The sequence below is a fragment of the Pelodiscus sinensis genome, chromosome 2, assembly GCF_049634645.1.
Source record: "Pelodiscus sinensis isolate JC-2024 chromosome 2, ASM4963464v1, whole genome shotgun sequence".
In the NCBI taxonomy this organism is placed as follows: Eukaryota; Metazoa; Chordata; order Testudines; family Trionychidae; genus Pelodiscus; species Pelodiscus sinensis.
The window spans coordinates 248,812,503-248,829,069 of record NC_134712.1 but is presented as its reverse complement, the minus strand read 5'-3'; the positions used below and the strand labels follow the sequence as shown (position 1 = coordinate 248,829,069).

At 45.5% G+C, this 16,567-nt stretch overlaps 1 protein-coding gene across 4 annotated transcripts in view; it reads left to right on the top strand.

Annotated features, from left to right (window-relative positions):
* CRHR2 (corticotropin releasing hormone receptor 2) overlaps positions 1–16,567 on the top strand; it is a 274,374-nt gene that overhangs the window by 72,961 nt on the left and 184,846 nt on the right. For 3 of the 4 annotated variants that reach the window (XM_075922873.1, XM_075922875.1, XM_075922874.1), the window contains one exon: positions 14,859–14,978. In XM_075922873.1, coding sequence (XP_075778988.1) covers positions 14,859–14,978 — 120 coding nt within the window. Of the gene's footprint in view, positions 1–14,416; positions 14,719–14,858; positions 14,979–16,567 lie in introns of those variants that run through there. The other variant, XM_006120580.4, reaches the window with a different exon arrangement.

Here is a 16,567-nt window from a genome sequence, read left to right as displayed (position 1 = left end):
TAAGTATATGTCTGAAGTTCAGCAGGTTTCTAAGTGCTTTGGTCAATTGGCATCTAAGAACCTGAAAGTGAAACTGAATATAAATAAAAGGGAAAAGGACTTGTTGACTTTTACGGTATGTCTACACAGCAAAGTTATTTAGAAATAACAGCCATTATTTCGAAATAACTTTCCTAGCATCTGCACAAGCCAACTGCTATTTCGAAATTAATTCGACATAGTGGAGGGTTTATTTCAAAATTGGTAAACCTCATTCCATGAGGAATAGTGCCAATTTTGAAATTGCTATTTCAAAATAAGTGCTGTGTAGATGCTTATTTCAAAATAGGGGGCCTCCAGCCCTTCTCAGGGTGCCCTGCTGGCCACCCTGGCCACAAGGTAACTTCTGACCTGATGCCCTACCAGAACCAGTTCTGGCTGGCCTTAAATGCAATTCAGCGCCCAGTCAGTGTGGATGCGCTGTCTCAAAATAGTAAAAAGCTATTTTGAAATGCATTTTGTGTGTAGATACATTATTTCGAAATAAGATATTTCAAAATAACGCTGTAGTGTAGACATGCCCTTAGTGTCCAGCCCGAGAGAAATGCAAACTGGTAATCAACAGATATTAATAGTGACACATAGGGTTTTTAATATTTTCATTTTTAATAATTTAAGATGTCGCTCGAAACAGAAGCAAAGCGATTTTTGTTTACAGCAGAAGATTTTTAAGCTGTGTCCCTTTAGGGTAATTAAAGATGTATAGTGTTTTCTCTGGGACACACCCTATGGAAGCCAAATGAGATCACACCAGCTAGTTTATTCAGATTCTCCTGTGCTTCTCTGTGCATCTCTGTGTGCTTGTGTGAGCATCTGTGTGCATGTCTGAGGAAATACTGGAATAAACATCCTCATAACAATAAGTAGTAGACAGCATTCAAAGCGATAGATGGGATCTCTGGCTTTTAATGCAATTCACCCCAACGCTGGATGCAGTTAGATAAAACCATCTCTATGAAGGGTAAATTTTAACTTGGGCTCATAAAGATGAGTGTCCTGTTATTTGTTAAAACAACAAAGGAGTCGGGTGACACCTTAATGTCTAACCATTTTATTATGGCATGAACTTTCATGATTTTCATATATGCCATAGTAAAATTCTTAGTCTTTAAGATGCTACTGGACTCCTTGTTTTTGCCGAAATATACTAGCATGGCTACCTCTGAAACCTGGTATTTGTTGCTGCTGCTCCTTTGGAAGACACTAGATGGCATCAATGCATTTGGTGCAAACTCTTGTTGTTCTCATCATGACTCTTGCAAAATTTTGTGTTCTTTCTTAAATCACCAGTGGATGGAGTCAAGAGATTCATAAGACCCTCTAGTTTCATTTTGGAAAAAAGCAAACATCTGGCCCTCACTGTTTCTGAGAAGCTTAAAAATGTGCCCCAAGTGTGCCCTAAATACACAGCAAACAAAGAAAATCCAGCATCTGTTATTTAAAAAAAAATCTTGAAACCTGACTCATGATTTTTGAATGCTTGGGATTATCACTGTGGCAAAAAGTCTGGGGTTTTGAAACCCACATGTTCCGTATAAAGGCTTTGTCACCTTTCTGCTAATTCCTCCATGTTCAGTTTCTCTCCTTTATGAGTGAACATCCTCCTGTGGTGAGCAGCAAAACTGAATTCTCCAAATTCTTCCATAGCTGGAAGGGCTTGGCCCTGGAGCCGATTTATTGTGGACCCAGAATGAGCCATGCCAGCTGGTAAATGGTCCCATTTGTGTTGAATGCCTGGCTCGTTTCTGATCTGTACATCCAGTGCCAATTCCAGTTCTATAGATAGTATGTTGGCAGCCTTGTGTGATGCTTATACTTCGACATAGCCTGTTACCTCAAAGTCCTTTGTAAACCGACATACAAATGGTCCATCCAAGAATCAATTTATTGTCCAGGGAATGGCAGCACAACAGCTGAGCAGGGCAAGAAGAATACAGTGCTGTCCATCAAGTCAAAAGCTCTGGATGGAGAGAGGAAGAAATTTTAGACACAGAGGATGGGATCAACCAAACTGGAATTTGTCCATGACACCAGCGTTCACACCTCTGGATTTACAAAAAGCATCGTTACCTCTTTAAGAACTACAGGAGGTCAGGACCCATTGTATCCTGGATAGCACCTGTCAGACACATCCCCACAGATTAGATTTCTTTGTGAGGTTAGCAGGGTAATGCCCTAGAATAGCAGTAAGGACATAGTTTACTACTGACAGAGGGAAAGTGACATCATCACCCACTGCTACTTTCTCCAACTTCTAGGGGTTTCTTTAGAAGTTTCCCAGAGTTAGTGAACTCTGGCAGGAAAACAGCACAAAATGTTATCTATGCAAAATGCACAGTTTAATTAATCCAGCTTTTCCATGGTCCTATTAGTTTTTGTTCCCAACTGTAGAGGAGACATACTTGAAAACTACTAGCACATTTCCAGAAGTTGGAGTGATTGCTGATATTTTCTTTCTGCTTAATTTCCAGGAGTTTCCTTTGCTATTTAATTGCCACAGAGATCTTACAGTAAACAGCTGGTTATCAACAGGAAAATAGATCTGACTCTTAGCTGGTATTCTCCTTTCATGTGTTGATTTTTTAACATTTAATTATGTGAAACTTACAAAGCAAAATCACTAAGCAGGTAATGATGTGTTGGTGGTATTTTAACATTCCTAGCTTAATGGGGGCTTTCTGACTTAACGGTCAATCTCTTTTGTTTAAATAGTGGCATTACTTGACAGGCTCAAGGCTGGTACATATTTAATCTTCAGCTCACGTGGATCTCACGGCAAGGTAGCTCTTCTAGACGGAGGGTTGGAAGATGATTCGGGTCAATGGGCGGGATATTGGACAGAGACTTGGATGTGCATCTGTTTTCCCCTCCTATGCTAGCTCTGTTCAGATTGTCTCTGCCTCAAAGAGTTACGATATCACACTACATGGTTATACAGTGCTCTGTGGAATAGGGTCTCGGTGTTGGCAGAGTCTTTTAGGCATTGCTATAATACAAATCATGATAATCGAGAGTGCTCTGAAATAGTGCAGCTGAAGTAGGGTATAACAATAATTTGCAATTAATAAGGTCTATAAATGTCAAGGACATTAACCTCATCATATCCCTTGTGAGGCTGTTAAATATGAAGCGCTCTATGTTATTGAGAAGGAAACTGTAGCAAAGCCAGATTCAGGGTTTGGTTACATTACAGAAATCCAGTGCTGACCATAGCTGCAGCTGAACCAGGGCTCATCACATAAGAATGGCCAGGGTGGATCAGACTGACGGTCCATCTAGCCCAGTATCCTCTCTTCCAATAGCGGCCAATGCCAGGTGTCCCAGAGGGAATGAACAGAACAGAGAATCCTCAAATGATCCATCCCCTGTTGCCCATTCCCAGCTTCTCACAGAGGTTAGGGCTACCATCCCTGCCCATCCCGGCTAATAGCTATTGATGAATATCTCCTTCATAAATTTATCTAATTCTTTATGAACTCAGTTTTTTATTGTAGGAAGACACAGGTTAAATAAGGATGTCATTGTTTCAGGGCCCCTAGATAAAATCTGTGAACGATGGGAGCAAGCAAACTGGCTCCAGATGAAGCAGGAATTCTCTGGGAAAACCAAGAGCAGAACTCCTGGTCCTTCCATACTACTACTCTTCATTTTGCAAAGCCACCCCCCTAGTGAACATTTTAATTCTACATGTTGGTTAATGCAAGGCTTGCTCTAAATATTCTGCCTATTGAGCTATTATCATGTTTGAAAATAGGGGTTTATTTTAAAGGAGAATTTTAGTGCGTGTGGAGTGTTCAGATTTGTAGCACAATGAGATCAAAGGCCTCTAGACAAGTAATAGCCTGGGCACTAGGCAAGGCAGATTCTCTAAATGTTCTGCCAATGTGTCCTAGCCTTATTCTGGAACACTCACCTGTAATGCCGTCTGTGAACCTGTTTATGCAAGCAGAGATCAGACTGGTCTTTTCTGATCTTTAGGTTTATCAATGAGATGGAAAATGTGGCCATGTTTTCACTCCAAGGAAGATCAACACTGCAGTGATTGATCTTCCGGAGTTTGATTTAGTAGGTCTAATAAAGATCTGCTAAATAGAACACAGAGGGCGCCCCTGTTGGTGGCTGGTACACCTGCTCGTGCAAGGAGTAAGGAAAGCCCACAGGAGCATTTGTTCCCATTGACCTCTTACCGTGGAGGTAGTGGGGAAACTCAAATTAAGATACATCAACTCCAGCTATGTAATTAATGTAGTGGAAGTTGCGTATCTTAATTCGACCTTCCCTTTTAGTGTAGATCTGACCTGAGTCTTCTAAGTTGAGTTTGTTGGGGTAGGAGGTTTTGAGAAGCACTGTACATCTTCTGACTTCTATGTTTGTAAACAGTGAGTGGCCTGGCTTTTGTCCATATGCTGCATAGCTGACTCCCAGCAGCCATAGCGCCTAACAGTACCTCGTTCTTTGCTGCAGAATTGTCTACCTAAAACCAGTTCATGATGTGTGTGGTCAGGAGGCTCTAACTGCCTGTGTAACCAGCAGACTGCAGAACTCTCGGGCTTTCCTCTGAACCATCTGCTGGAGACAAAATCCTGAACAAAGATGGGCCCTGGATCTGATCCAGCCTGGCAATTCCTGTGTTCCTACCATTTGGTCAGGGGAGCCAACAGGATTGCCTTGGGCAATGTCGGGGAGGGGGGGATGTCTCTGTGCTTCCAGAAAGGGTGGGACCTCAGGTGGGATGGACAGGGTCGGTACAGCCAGCACCACACAGACAGCATGACACTGCCTCCCCTCCCCCAGCCATGCACAGTAAGACAGTCGATCCGGTGATTTTTTTTTTAATCTACACCATTCCCAGTGCATTAAAAAAAGGGGGGGGGGGGCTAACAAAGCATTTGCCAATCACTGGGGCTCAGTCAGTTGTTCTGGGACCTCCTATCCTCTGTTTCTTTTTTCATCATTTAAATGTTAACCTTTTGTGACAGACCTACCACTGTGTACTTCCAATCAGTGTACTTCCAGTAGCTGAAGATCTGCCCCTTCTTTTTGTATTTGTCTGGAAGGCACCTCTCCTGCTGTTGGGCACGGCATGAATCAATAATCATTCTGTGGGAACGGGTGTCCCTCTAGCCTCGTACTGCGTCCGTTGATTCAAATCACCTGTAAAAAAAATCTTGACAGTTTAAAAATGTGTTTAGGCTGCCTTTTTATTTAGAGTGTGTTCTTCTAATTCTCTTGCAATGCCTCTTCATTTCCCCCGTGTCACATGACTCCTTTGTACAGTTTTTATAGCTGTAGAGAATGACAAGAGTATTAATGTTCTGGATGAAATATATCAGCATGTAGTTAGGAGCGATATATTATTTATGCTGTTAGGATCTTTTTTACACCCGCATTAAATATTTCCAACCTCAGTGAAGCTGCAGATTCATTTCTGTAAATCTGCATGTTGGTTTTTTGGGTTTCTTGCTCGCTAGAGTCATATTTAATTTCAACTAATAAGGAATTTGTCTTCCGTTTAAAAATGATCCTGTCCACTGACCCGAGCCCTGAATTTATCTGCATTTAATAGCCATCTGTCTAGAACAAAATGTGCAAATGTGGGCACTAGGGGTGCATCTACACAGCAGCGTTACTTCAGAATAGTGGCGGTTGTTCCGAAATAACAATGCAAGTGTCTACACAGAAATTCCATTATTTCGAAATCAGTTTGAAAAAACCAGACGGCTTATTCTGACTTCTGGAAACCGAATTCCACGAGGAATAATGCCAATTCCGAAACAGCTATTTTGAAATAGCTGTAGTACAGAGGCTCCACTGCTACTATAATAGCTCCTTCCTAGGTTCATTCAAAGTAATTACTGCCCAGTGGCTCCTGGGGCTCGATATCGAGGTAGCGTGTCCACATTAGGGGAGCCTGCCTTGGACTAATTTCCAGGCTTCCCTGTAGTGTAGAGGCGCTGTTTCAAAATAAGCTATTTGTGAGTGTTTTTTCCAGAATAGCTTATTCTGAAATAAGTGTGCAGTGTACATGTACCGTTAGTAGCTTCTGCCCAGGCTAGTTGTAAGGAGTGTAGTGTCAGGATGAGTATAAAAAAGTGGCCGTAAGTTAGCATCATTGGGGATACTTCTAATCCAGGTGTGTAGGTGTACGACCTATTGAGGGTTCACATATAATCCCCCCTGTCACTGTAGTATTTGAGTGCCTTGCACTGTGTCATCTGACCATGACCCATTTGCCTTCAGGTTCAGGAATCTTGTCTTCAAGAGCTTTGTTGTTGGCCTGGCTGAAGGAAGAACTTAGGGGCAAGTGTCGCCAACTGGCATTAGGTTTCCCTTGTGTGTGAGCTCAGAATATGAGGTAACTGGCTCGATGGACGTGGGAAAGTCAGTGGATGTAATATACCTTGACTTTAGCAAGGCTTTTGATACAGTCTCCCACAATATTCTTGCCAGCAAGTTAAGGGAATGTGGATTGGATAAATGGATGGTAAGGTGGATAGAAAGATGGCTAGAAGGCCGGGCCCAGCGGGTAGTGATCAATGGCCCGATGTCAGGATAGCGGTCGGTTTCTAGCGGAGTGCCCCAAGGTTCGGTACTAGGACTGGTTTTGTTCAATATCTTTATTAATGACCTGGATGAGGGGATGGATTGCACCCTCAGCAAGTTTGCGGATGACACTAAGCTAGGGGGAGAGGTAGATACGCTGGAGGGCAGAGATAGGGTCCAGAGTGACTTAGACAAATTGGAGGATTGGCCCGCAAGAAATCTGATCAGGTTCAACAAGGACAAATGTAGAGTCCTGCACTTGGGACGGAAGAATCCCAAGCATTGTTACAAGCTGGGGACCAACCAGTTAAGTAGTAGTTCTGCAGAAAAGGAGCTGGGGGTTACAGTGGATGAGAAGCTGGATATGAGTCAACAGTGTGCCCTTGTAGCCAAGAAGGCTAATGGCATATTAGGTTGCATTAAAAGGAGCATTGCCAGCAGATCAAGAGATGTCATTATTCCCCTTTATTCAACGTTGGTGAGGCCACATCTGGAGTACTGTGTCCAGTTCTGGGCCCCCCACTACAAAAAGTATGTGGACGCATTGGAGAGGGTCCAGCGGAGGGCAACCAAAATGATTAGGGGGCTGGAGCATATGACTTATGAGGAGAGGCTGAGGGAGTTGGGTCTGTTTAGTCTGCAGAAGCGAAGAGTGAGGGGGGATTTGATAGCAGCCTTCAACTTCCTGAAGGGAGGTTCCATAGAGGATGGAGAGAGGCTGTTCTCAGTAGTGACAGATGGCAGAACAAGGAGCAATGGTCTCAAGTTGTGGTGGGAGAGGTCCAGGTTGGATATTAGGGAAAACTATTTCACTAGGAGGGTAGTGAAGCACTGGAATGGGTTACTTAGGGAAGTAGTGGAGTCTCCATCCCTAGAGGTGTTTAAGTCTCAGCTTGACAAAGCCCTTGCCGGGTTGATTTAGATGGGATTGGTCCTGCCTAGAGCAGGGGGCTGGACTTGATGACCTTCTGAGATCTCTTCCAGTTGTATGATTCTATGATAAGGGGATGGGTTGATGAGATAATATGATCTTAGTAACTAAGGGTATGTCTACACTACCCGCTAGTTCGAACTAGCGGGGTAATGTAGGCATACCGCACTTGCAAATGAAGCCCGGGATTTGAATTTCCCGGGCTTCATTTGCATAAACTGGGCGCCGCCATTTTTAAATCCCGGCTAGTTCGAACCCCGTGCCGTGCGGCTACATGCGGCACGGAGTAGCTAGTTTGGATTAGGCTTCCTAATCCGAACTAGCTGTACTCCTCGTGGAATGAGGAGTACAGCTAGTTCGAACTATGAAGCCTAATCCGAACTAGCTACTCCGTGCCGCGTGTAGCCGCGCGACACGGGGTTCGAACTAGCCGGGATTTAAAAATGGCGGCACCCGGCTTATGCAAATGAAGCCCGGGAAATTCAAATCCCGGGCTTCATTTGAAAGTGCGGTATGCCTACATTACCCCGCTAGTTCGAATTAGCGGGGTAGTGTAGACATACTCTAATTGACCATTCATTTTCAGTGGGAAATAGGTCAATGGAAGGATGATAGGAGTTCATAGAATCATAGAATCATAGAATAATAGGACTGGAAGGGACCTCGAGAGGTCATCGAGTCCAGCCCCCCGCCCTCAAGGCAGGACCAAGCTCCATCTACACCATCCCTGACAGATGTCTATCTAACCTGTTCTTAAATATCTCCAGAGAGGGAGATTCCACCACCTCCCTTGGCAATTTATTCCAATATTTGACCACCCTGACAGTTAGGAATTTTTTCCTAATGTCCAATCTAAACCTCCCCTGCTGCACTTTAAGCCCATTACTCCTTGTCCTGTCCTCAGAAACCAAGAGGAACAAATTTTCTCCTTCCTCCTTGTGACACCCTTTTAGATATTTGAAAACCGCTATCATGTCCCCCCTTAATCTTCTTTTTTCCAAACTAAACAAGCCCAGTTCCTGAAGCCTGGCTTCATAGGTCATGTTCTCTAGACCTTTAATCATTCTTGTCGCTCTTCTCTGTACCCTTTCCAATTTCTCCACATCTTTCTTGAATTGTGGCGCCCAGAACTGGACACAGTACTCCAGCTGAGGCCTAACTAGTGCAGAGTAGAGCGGCAGAATGACTTCACGAGTTTTGCTTACAACACACCTGTTGATACAACCTAGAATCATATTTGCTTTTTTTGCAACAGCATCACACTGTTGACTCATATTCAACTTGTGGTCCACTATGACCCCTAGATCCCTTTCTGCCATGCTCCTTCCTAGACAGTCGCTTCCCATCTTGTATGTATGGAACTGATTGTTCCTTCCTAAGTGGAGCACTTTGCATTTCTCTTTATTAAACCTCATCCTGTTTACCTCTGACCATTTCTCTAACTTGCTAAGGTCATTTTGAATTATGTCCCTATCCTCCAAAGAAGTCGCAACCCCACTCAGTTTGGTATCATCTGCAAACTTAGTTACTATAGAGAATTTCTGGGTGTCTGGCTGGTGAGTCTTGCCCACATGCTCAGGGTTTAGCTGATCGCCATATTTGGGGTCGGGAAGGAATTTTTCTCCAGGGTAGATTGGCAGAGACCCTGGAGGTTTTTCGCCTTCCTCTGTAGCATGGGGCACAGATCACAGCTGGAGGATTCCCTGCATCTTGGGACCTTCAAAGTATTTGAAGGCTTCAATATCGGAGATATAGGTGAGAGGATTATTCTAGGAGGGGTGAGTGAGATTCTGTGGCCTGCACTGTGCAGGGGGTCAGACTAGATGATCATAATGGTCTCTTCTGACCTAAAAGTCTATGAGTCTATGAGGCGCAGTCCTGAAATCCTCACTGAGATGCAACCAACTTTCATTGTGTCTAGGGCAGGAGTGGGCAATCGTTTTTGAAGGGGGGCCACTGCACAAATTTTGGAAGTGGTCGCGGGCTGCCCCGGAAGGGGCGGGGCCTCGGGCGGAAGGGGCAGGGCCAGGAGACTTTGTGTGCTCCTCTTCCCACAGACCCTGATTGGCCTGAGGGTGGGGGAGCGTGTGAAGTCTTTGCCCCCAGCCCCCGCCTTGCCGGGGCACGCAGTGCCTAGAGGGAACCGCTAGTTGTTTTGAGCAGCTGGCAGTTCCCTCTGGTGCCGTGCACCCCTGACTGGGGATGGGGGGACCCTTCAGGCGCACTTCCCAATCCCTAGGTCTCGATTGGCCTGGGAGTGGGGAAGTGGCAGGGCAGCCGTGGGTTGGAACAACCAGCTTGGTGGGCCGAATCCGGCCCCTGGACACTGTCTTACCCTCCTCTGGTCTAGAGGCAAGTCAGTAAAATAATAGCTTTTATTAAGGGTCTGTTCCTGCAATCCTTACTCAGGTGAGAAGTAGGACTGACCTCAGGATCAGGCCCTCTGAGCTCCAAAATCCCTTGTATCAACAAGGAATGCTGAGGGAAACTTTAAAAGTCACAAAGGAGTAGGGGATTTCAGTTCCCTTGATGCCTTTAAAAACCTCCCTTTTACATTTAAACAAATCAAAGTAGAAGATCCAAATATTCTTGTAGGTCAGTCCCTCATTGCACTTCCTAAGCCAATCTAAACCGGCCGCCCATTAACTATCTGACAGAGAGGCGATCATACTTATTTGGAAAAGCCATTGAGAATAGATGACAACATAGCCCTGTGTAATTTACCAAGAAAGGATGACACGCTCATGCTGTTTTTGTTGCGGGGTGGACAATCTGGTTTGTAACCCATGCTGGACAGGCAGAATGGATGGGAAGACTGATGTGTGTATGTAGAAGGTTGATTCATTGACTTACGCTGGGACAGGGAATAAGGAAAGTACAATGCTACGTGCAGGCTAGCTTGGGGGTTTTACATAATAGCGAGGAGGGGTAACCAAGGCGTGTTAAATAGCGAGGTGGCAAGGGGGTTGTTTATTGACTGTATATAGAAAATTATGTATGGGGTTCGTGGTTTTTCAGCCATGGTGGGTAGTTGGAGAGAGTGGAGTCTTCGTAGGCAAGACACTGGCATGCCCATTTAATGACGGGTGGGTGCATTGAAGGCTGATCCGAGGTTGGGATGAGGAGGGGAGGTTCCACAATATTGTAGCTCATATGCCAGTCCTATATCTTGTGTTCCCACCATGGAAATGCACATCATGGTGTAAAAAATTTTCTGGCCCAGAGGCTGTTGCGGGGACGTGGTGTGCGGGTGGAATTAAGGTTGAGTGGGGATATGCACTGTGGCGTTCTACATGTACGCCTCCTAGTTAGGAAGCTGTGAACTGTGATGGGTGCATCTGGATACGTATCTGCCCTTAACTCTTCACTTTCTACTCTCATGTTTTGTTTTACTGACCTATTTTTTACTTACAGAGCAGCAGCCTGAAGTGCACAAAGTCTGTTCTGGCTATGGTCTGATAGCCAGGACAAACTTGCATTGGCTGATGGGTCACTCTGCAAGCTGGATGCTGTCCCCTAGCAACTGGTCAGATCTGAGGAACATTTTTGAGGGTGTGAGATGCTCCACAGAATGGTGCTGTCGCCAGAACTTCTCGTGCTCCCTCTAAATTGGGGCCGGCATTTAAATAACTCCATGGATTCCAGCCGTTGGGGTTTTTTGCTTTCTGTAAATTCTTTTATAGCAGCATTTTGCAGCTGAAGGAATCAAAATGAAATTATCAAGATTAAACTAGCCCCAGCAGAGGCAAATCTAGGTCCTGACTTAGATGGAGATGGCATCGAGGAGCAGTTTTTTCGATAAGAATCCAGCTTATTTCAGATTTTTGACTGATGATGCTAGCAGGCTGTCGGAAGCAGGGGTGTTACCTTTCCCACTTCGGGAATAATTCATTCACTATTTCTTTTCCTACTTCTTTGTTGCTTATTATTTTACCAGCATTGCGGTTGTGCCCAGAGCTCCCAGCCGAATTTTGGGCTCTGACATTCTAGATGCTGTACCAATTCTGAGAAGGAGCTTACAGTCAAAACAGACAAGACAGGTGGGCAGGGAAACAGTGTTCCAAGGAGTTGTTCCAGGTGTGACAGCAAGTCTGAGGCAGAAGCACGAGAGGAATCCACACCTCATAAATCCCGGAGCAAAGCTGTATCTACAGCCGCTCTCCGAGTTACGACCACCTCCACTTACGACCATCTGCACTTAACGACCAAAGTGGTCGTGAATGCAGATCCAAGTTACGAACACTTCGAGTTACGGACCAAGTGTTGGTCCGTAACTTGTTCGTAACTTGGGGAGAGGCTGTACTAGACTGCATTGCCTCCAACACAAAGAAGCTTCCTTCTCACAAACTAAACACACACATGCTCCTTGGAGAATGCATGGCCTAAAAAAAAAAAGCTAACTACAGATCTGTGAAGTTCAGCTTCAGGCTTAAACACTGAACCTTGATCTGCCCTCTCTTTGGAAGGTGTTAAGAGGCAAACAACCCGCTGCTCTTACCCCCGATAGAATTGCGGATGTTGGCATTCTAGAGATACCAGTCAAGGCTATTTGGAGAGTTCACAATACTGCAGAGCCGTCGCTCAGTGCTTTCACTTACAACATTTTTCAGTCTGTCTGCAGATCAACTGGGAGGACCCCAGGACTCAGTGTACCACAGCCTGCGGAGTGGGAGTGGACAGACAGAAAGGTTTTGGAACATGCTAATTTGGAAAAACCAACCCCTTTTGTGGGATAGGCTTGGGTTTGATGGGACTCTTGTGGGAAATGTTTCTCCGTTCCTGCACACAAAAGTGAGATTCGTCACTGAATAGCCAATAAGCGACGGGTTAGAGCATCCCCCTGGAATGCTGAACACCCGCCTTCTGCTCGTTGCTTTGCCGGATGTCGAGCAGGACTATGAAACGAAATGACAAGCATCCTACCTGAGGATCCCTAACCATCAGCCTACTGCAGGGGTGGGCAAAAGGGCCTCCATGTGTCAGATCCGGCCTGCCAAGCAGGTTGATCTGGCCCACAGAGGCCTTGCCATTCCCCCGTCCCCAAGCCAATTAGAGCCTGGGGGGGGAGGGGAAAGGGGGAGTGCACAAAGTTTCCTGCACGCTGCCAGGAGCACGCAGCACTTAGAAGTGCCATGCGCTCCTGGAAGGGCAGGAGGAGACTTTGCGTGCTCCCCAAGCCCTGATTGGTCTGGGGACAGAAGGGGGAGCGTGTGAAGTCTCCTTCCACTGCCAGAGACATGGGCGCCTGGGGGAATCTCTGGGGTGGGCAAAGACTTCACCCGCTCCTCCACCCCCGAACCAAGGGTCTGTGTTGGGAAAGCAGGGAAGTATTCTGGATCCGCCCCTTCTGATGTGGCCTCCGGCAAAAAATTGTTGCCCACCCTTAGCCTACTGGCTATTGTGAGGTGGGTGACTACACCTGGGTTTCACAAAAAAACAAACCAAAACTATCTGGTTAGTGTCTAGTAAGCTTTTGTCCTGAAAACCTTTTTGAAGCCTGCCTGACAGAAAGATTTTGGAAAATGCTTATTTGGAAAATCCAGCCCCTTTCGTGGGATAGGCTTGGGTTTGATGGGACTCTTGTCGGAAATGTTTCTCCGTTCCTGCACACAAAAGCGAGATTTGTCACTGAAGAATAGCCAATAAGCTACGGGTTAGGGCTGAGGATGGGTACATTCCTCTTGCACTCGGCTGCTTTGCTTGTGCATGGCGTTGGAGCAGTGGTGGTGGGGAGGCCAAGCGTAATAGAGCAAGGGAGGAATCTTCTGTCCAGTTCTTACAGCTGCAATTCAAGAAGAATGTTGATACACTGGAGGGATTTCAGAGAAGAACCAGGAGACTGATTAGAGATTTGGAAAACCCACCTGGTAACGTTTCAAAGAGCTTAATCTCTTGATCTGAACAAAGGAGTGATTTGTTGGTGATCTGTGATTACCTACGTGGAGAACAAATATTTAAATAATGGGCTCTTCCATCTAGCAGAGAGGCTTAAGCTGATGTAAGGGCTGGACAAATTCGGACTGGAAATAAGGGGTAGATTTGTGATAAGGAAGGTATTTAACCACTGGAACTACTTACCATGGGGAATGGTTGTCTCCCCATTACCGGCCATTTTTAAATTGAGATTCACTGGTTTCCTACAGATCTGCTCTAGGAATTATTTTGGGGCCGTTCTCTGGTCTGTCTTTCACAGGAGGTTCATACTCAATCACAATGGGCTCTTCTGGTCTAGGGATCGATGAATAGAGTCCTGTAAATTGGTGGATATCCACTTTATAGCCATGGGTATCTGCAATCGCTGATGTCAGCGCAGGTATCTGCGGGTCATTTGTGCAGATACAGAAGTGGATGTAGATACAAATTTTGTATCTGCGCAGGACTTTATCCATGAATCTCCTTTACTCCAGTACCTCTTCTCCTCCAAAATCCCACCCCCTGCTCCATATCTCCAGTTCTTATTATTTTCCCACAAGGTCTGGCCCCTTTGTAGACATTACTACTCCTCATCCTGTCACTTCCCCACCTCCATGCTTCTGTCTATGCTGTCCGTCGTTCATTCATATAGGAAAGGCAGGAATTGCTTTGTGTGCAGGCAGACAAGACATTCATTTCATTGTGTCCCTTTCCCTTGAGATTTCCTGGCTGGTCTCGTTTGCATTAAACATGCTCAGGAAGGGGTGATTATCAAGTCAGTAACAGCTGGTGATAAAACTGGGTACCTGGAGAGAAGGGGAGAAGAAGCAGAGTAGCGGGGCTGACGATGCAAGCAGGAATTGGAAAGCTGCCAAGCAAGGGGCGGGGGGGGGGGGGGGGGCTAGCTGAGAGGTATGTCCTTTCGTCTGCGCTCACTGGCATTCTATTGGTTACCGAGCTGCTGTTTAAAGCAGACGCGCTCGGAGGATTTAGCTGCACAGCTAGACACAGGGTTGCCGCCCACCCGGCCGTGCACCGAGAAGGGGAGAGGTGCACACAGGAGCTTGCCGAGTGTTCAGATTTTGATTTCTCCTGGAAAGAAGGAAAGAGGGGAAAGAAAGAGCCCAGAAAAGAAGAAAAGCTGATTAGATTCCATAGCCCCGGGGGGCAAATAATGGATGCAACCATATTACAAATCATCATAGATGAATTTAATGCCAACTGCAGCTTTCTGGATGCTTTCCGGGATACTTTTTTGGAGAGTTCCTCTATTCCCTTCCTTGAATTTGATGGTAGGATGCGTTAGCCTATAAACAGGGCTTGGTGAAGCCTTCAGTTAAGATTCTTAGAATCGCACGTTGCTTGTGATAGGAACGGGTTGCTTCGGGGATTTCTCAATCGCTTCTCTTTCATTTGTCTTTTTAATGTGAAGGTCCATATTGCAATGCCACCACCGATCAGATAGGGACCTGCTGGCCCAGGGCCACTGCTGGGGAACTGGTGGAAAGACCCTGCCCGGAGTTTTTCAACGGGATCAAATACAACACCACCCGTAAGTACAAACTCCCTCTTCTGTCATTCACTTGCACTGAGAAACACTTTTATGAAGCCCCTTAACAGTGGCCTCGTAAAAAGCAGTTTCCTCAAGGGTTTGGTTGGAATTGATACGTCCGTCTCATTCTGAATGATGCAGACAAATTCCTGTCCTCAATTATGCCGGTTTAACATAAACTTGGCCTTTTGAACACTTAGCTGTGTATGTTTAGGCAGCTATTGAGAAGAAAACACACCCTATGGTAAGGAGACAAGGAAATTGAAATGTGCCAACTGAATTTCTTATGTGTTTATAAGTGTGATCCTGGCTTGTGGGTTTGTGCACATGTGTTTCAATTAAAGTAATTATCTCTCTGGCTTGCCTCAGTCCTCAAGCTTAATTAATAAATTGGTGATGTGCTTGGGAACAACTAACCCTCTGGAGGGAACAATGTGGGTCTGAATAGAGATTAGAGTGGACTGAAAAGCCCTGAATTCCTTATTCTAACAGAGGCTGAGGTGCCGAATCTATTTAACTTCACTGATAGTTTGCTTATTAGTTAGGAATGGATGCGCTGCTTTAAGCCAGTCGTATCAGGAACTCAGGTGAGCCTGTATAGGAGGTCACTAGGCAGGTCAAATTTACCTACACAGTAAAGTGCAGCCTTCTGCATATTTTACAGATTGTTTGCGGTTGGCTAGAAGTATTTTCATAACTAAACAACAGTGACTCATCAGCACAGGATGGAGTGGGGTTTGTGTTCAGGCTGTGGGCTCAGGCATTCATTTCCCCTCATTCTGGTCAATATTGATGTATCTGTTTAGGAGCTTTTACGTGATTAAGTGGCCCAAATATGAGCCCCGCACGTGCTCCGTTGGTGAGCATACTTTTTGCAATGTGTGTTTCTGCTTCTCTGGAAGTTGCACTGCGTCCTTATCTGTGTGGGGAATGAAGTCATATTGATAACATTTTAGTAGTTTCTTAGGGTCCAAATTCACTCAGATTTCTGTCAGTAAGTCAGGGAATCTTGTGTCTTTCTGAGAACTTGATTTGCACTGGTTGGATGTGGATTTTTCACTCATTTTAAGGGTTAATGGCCAGATTTGCAAAAGGGAGCAATGGCCCGTTCCTCCTATTTGAGAGCCAGGGGAGCTGCAGAGGGCCCTGTACACCTGAAAATCAGTGTGGGATCCTCATCTCTGCAACTCTCCCACAGGCAAAGTGCCCAGTGAAGTAGGTTCACCTGGGCGAAGGCTGCAGGATTAATGTTCTGTGAGCTGTGTTCTTTGTGGTGAAATGGGCTGTGTCCTTCTCAGGGCCAGATCCTGCCATCCTTTCTAAGAATGAACACTTAGTTACTTCACAAGCAAGTACCATTGAAATCCGTGGGAGCCAGGCACAACCCCTGAAGAGTGCGAGTATTGGAATCCAGCTCTACAAGGGCTGCCGATGTGCTTTCCGTAGAAGCATATGTACAAGAAGGGGAATGTTAATCTTTTGTTTCCCTTTTCTGTGTAGGAAGTTGGTTTAATTGATTTCCTGAGTTTGTATACTTCCTAAAGGGCTTAATAGAAACAGCATGGCATGGTTATTAGCTATTTGCATCA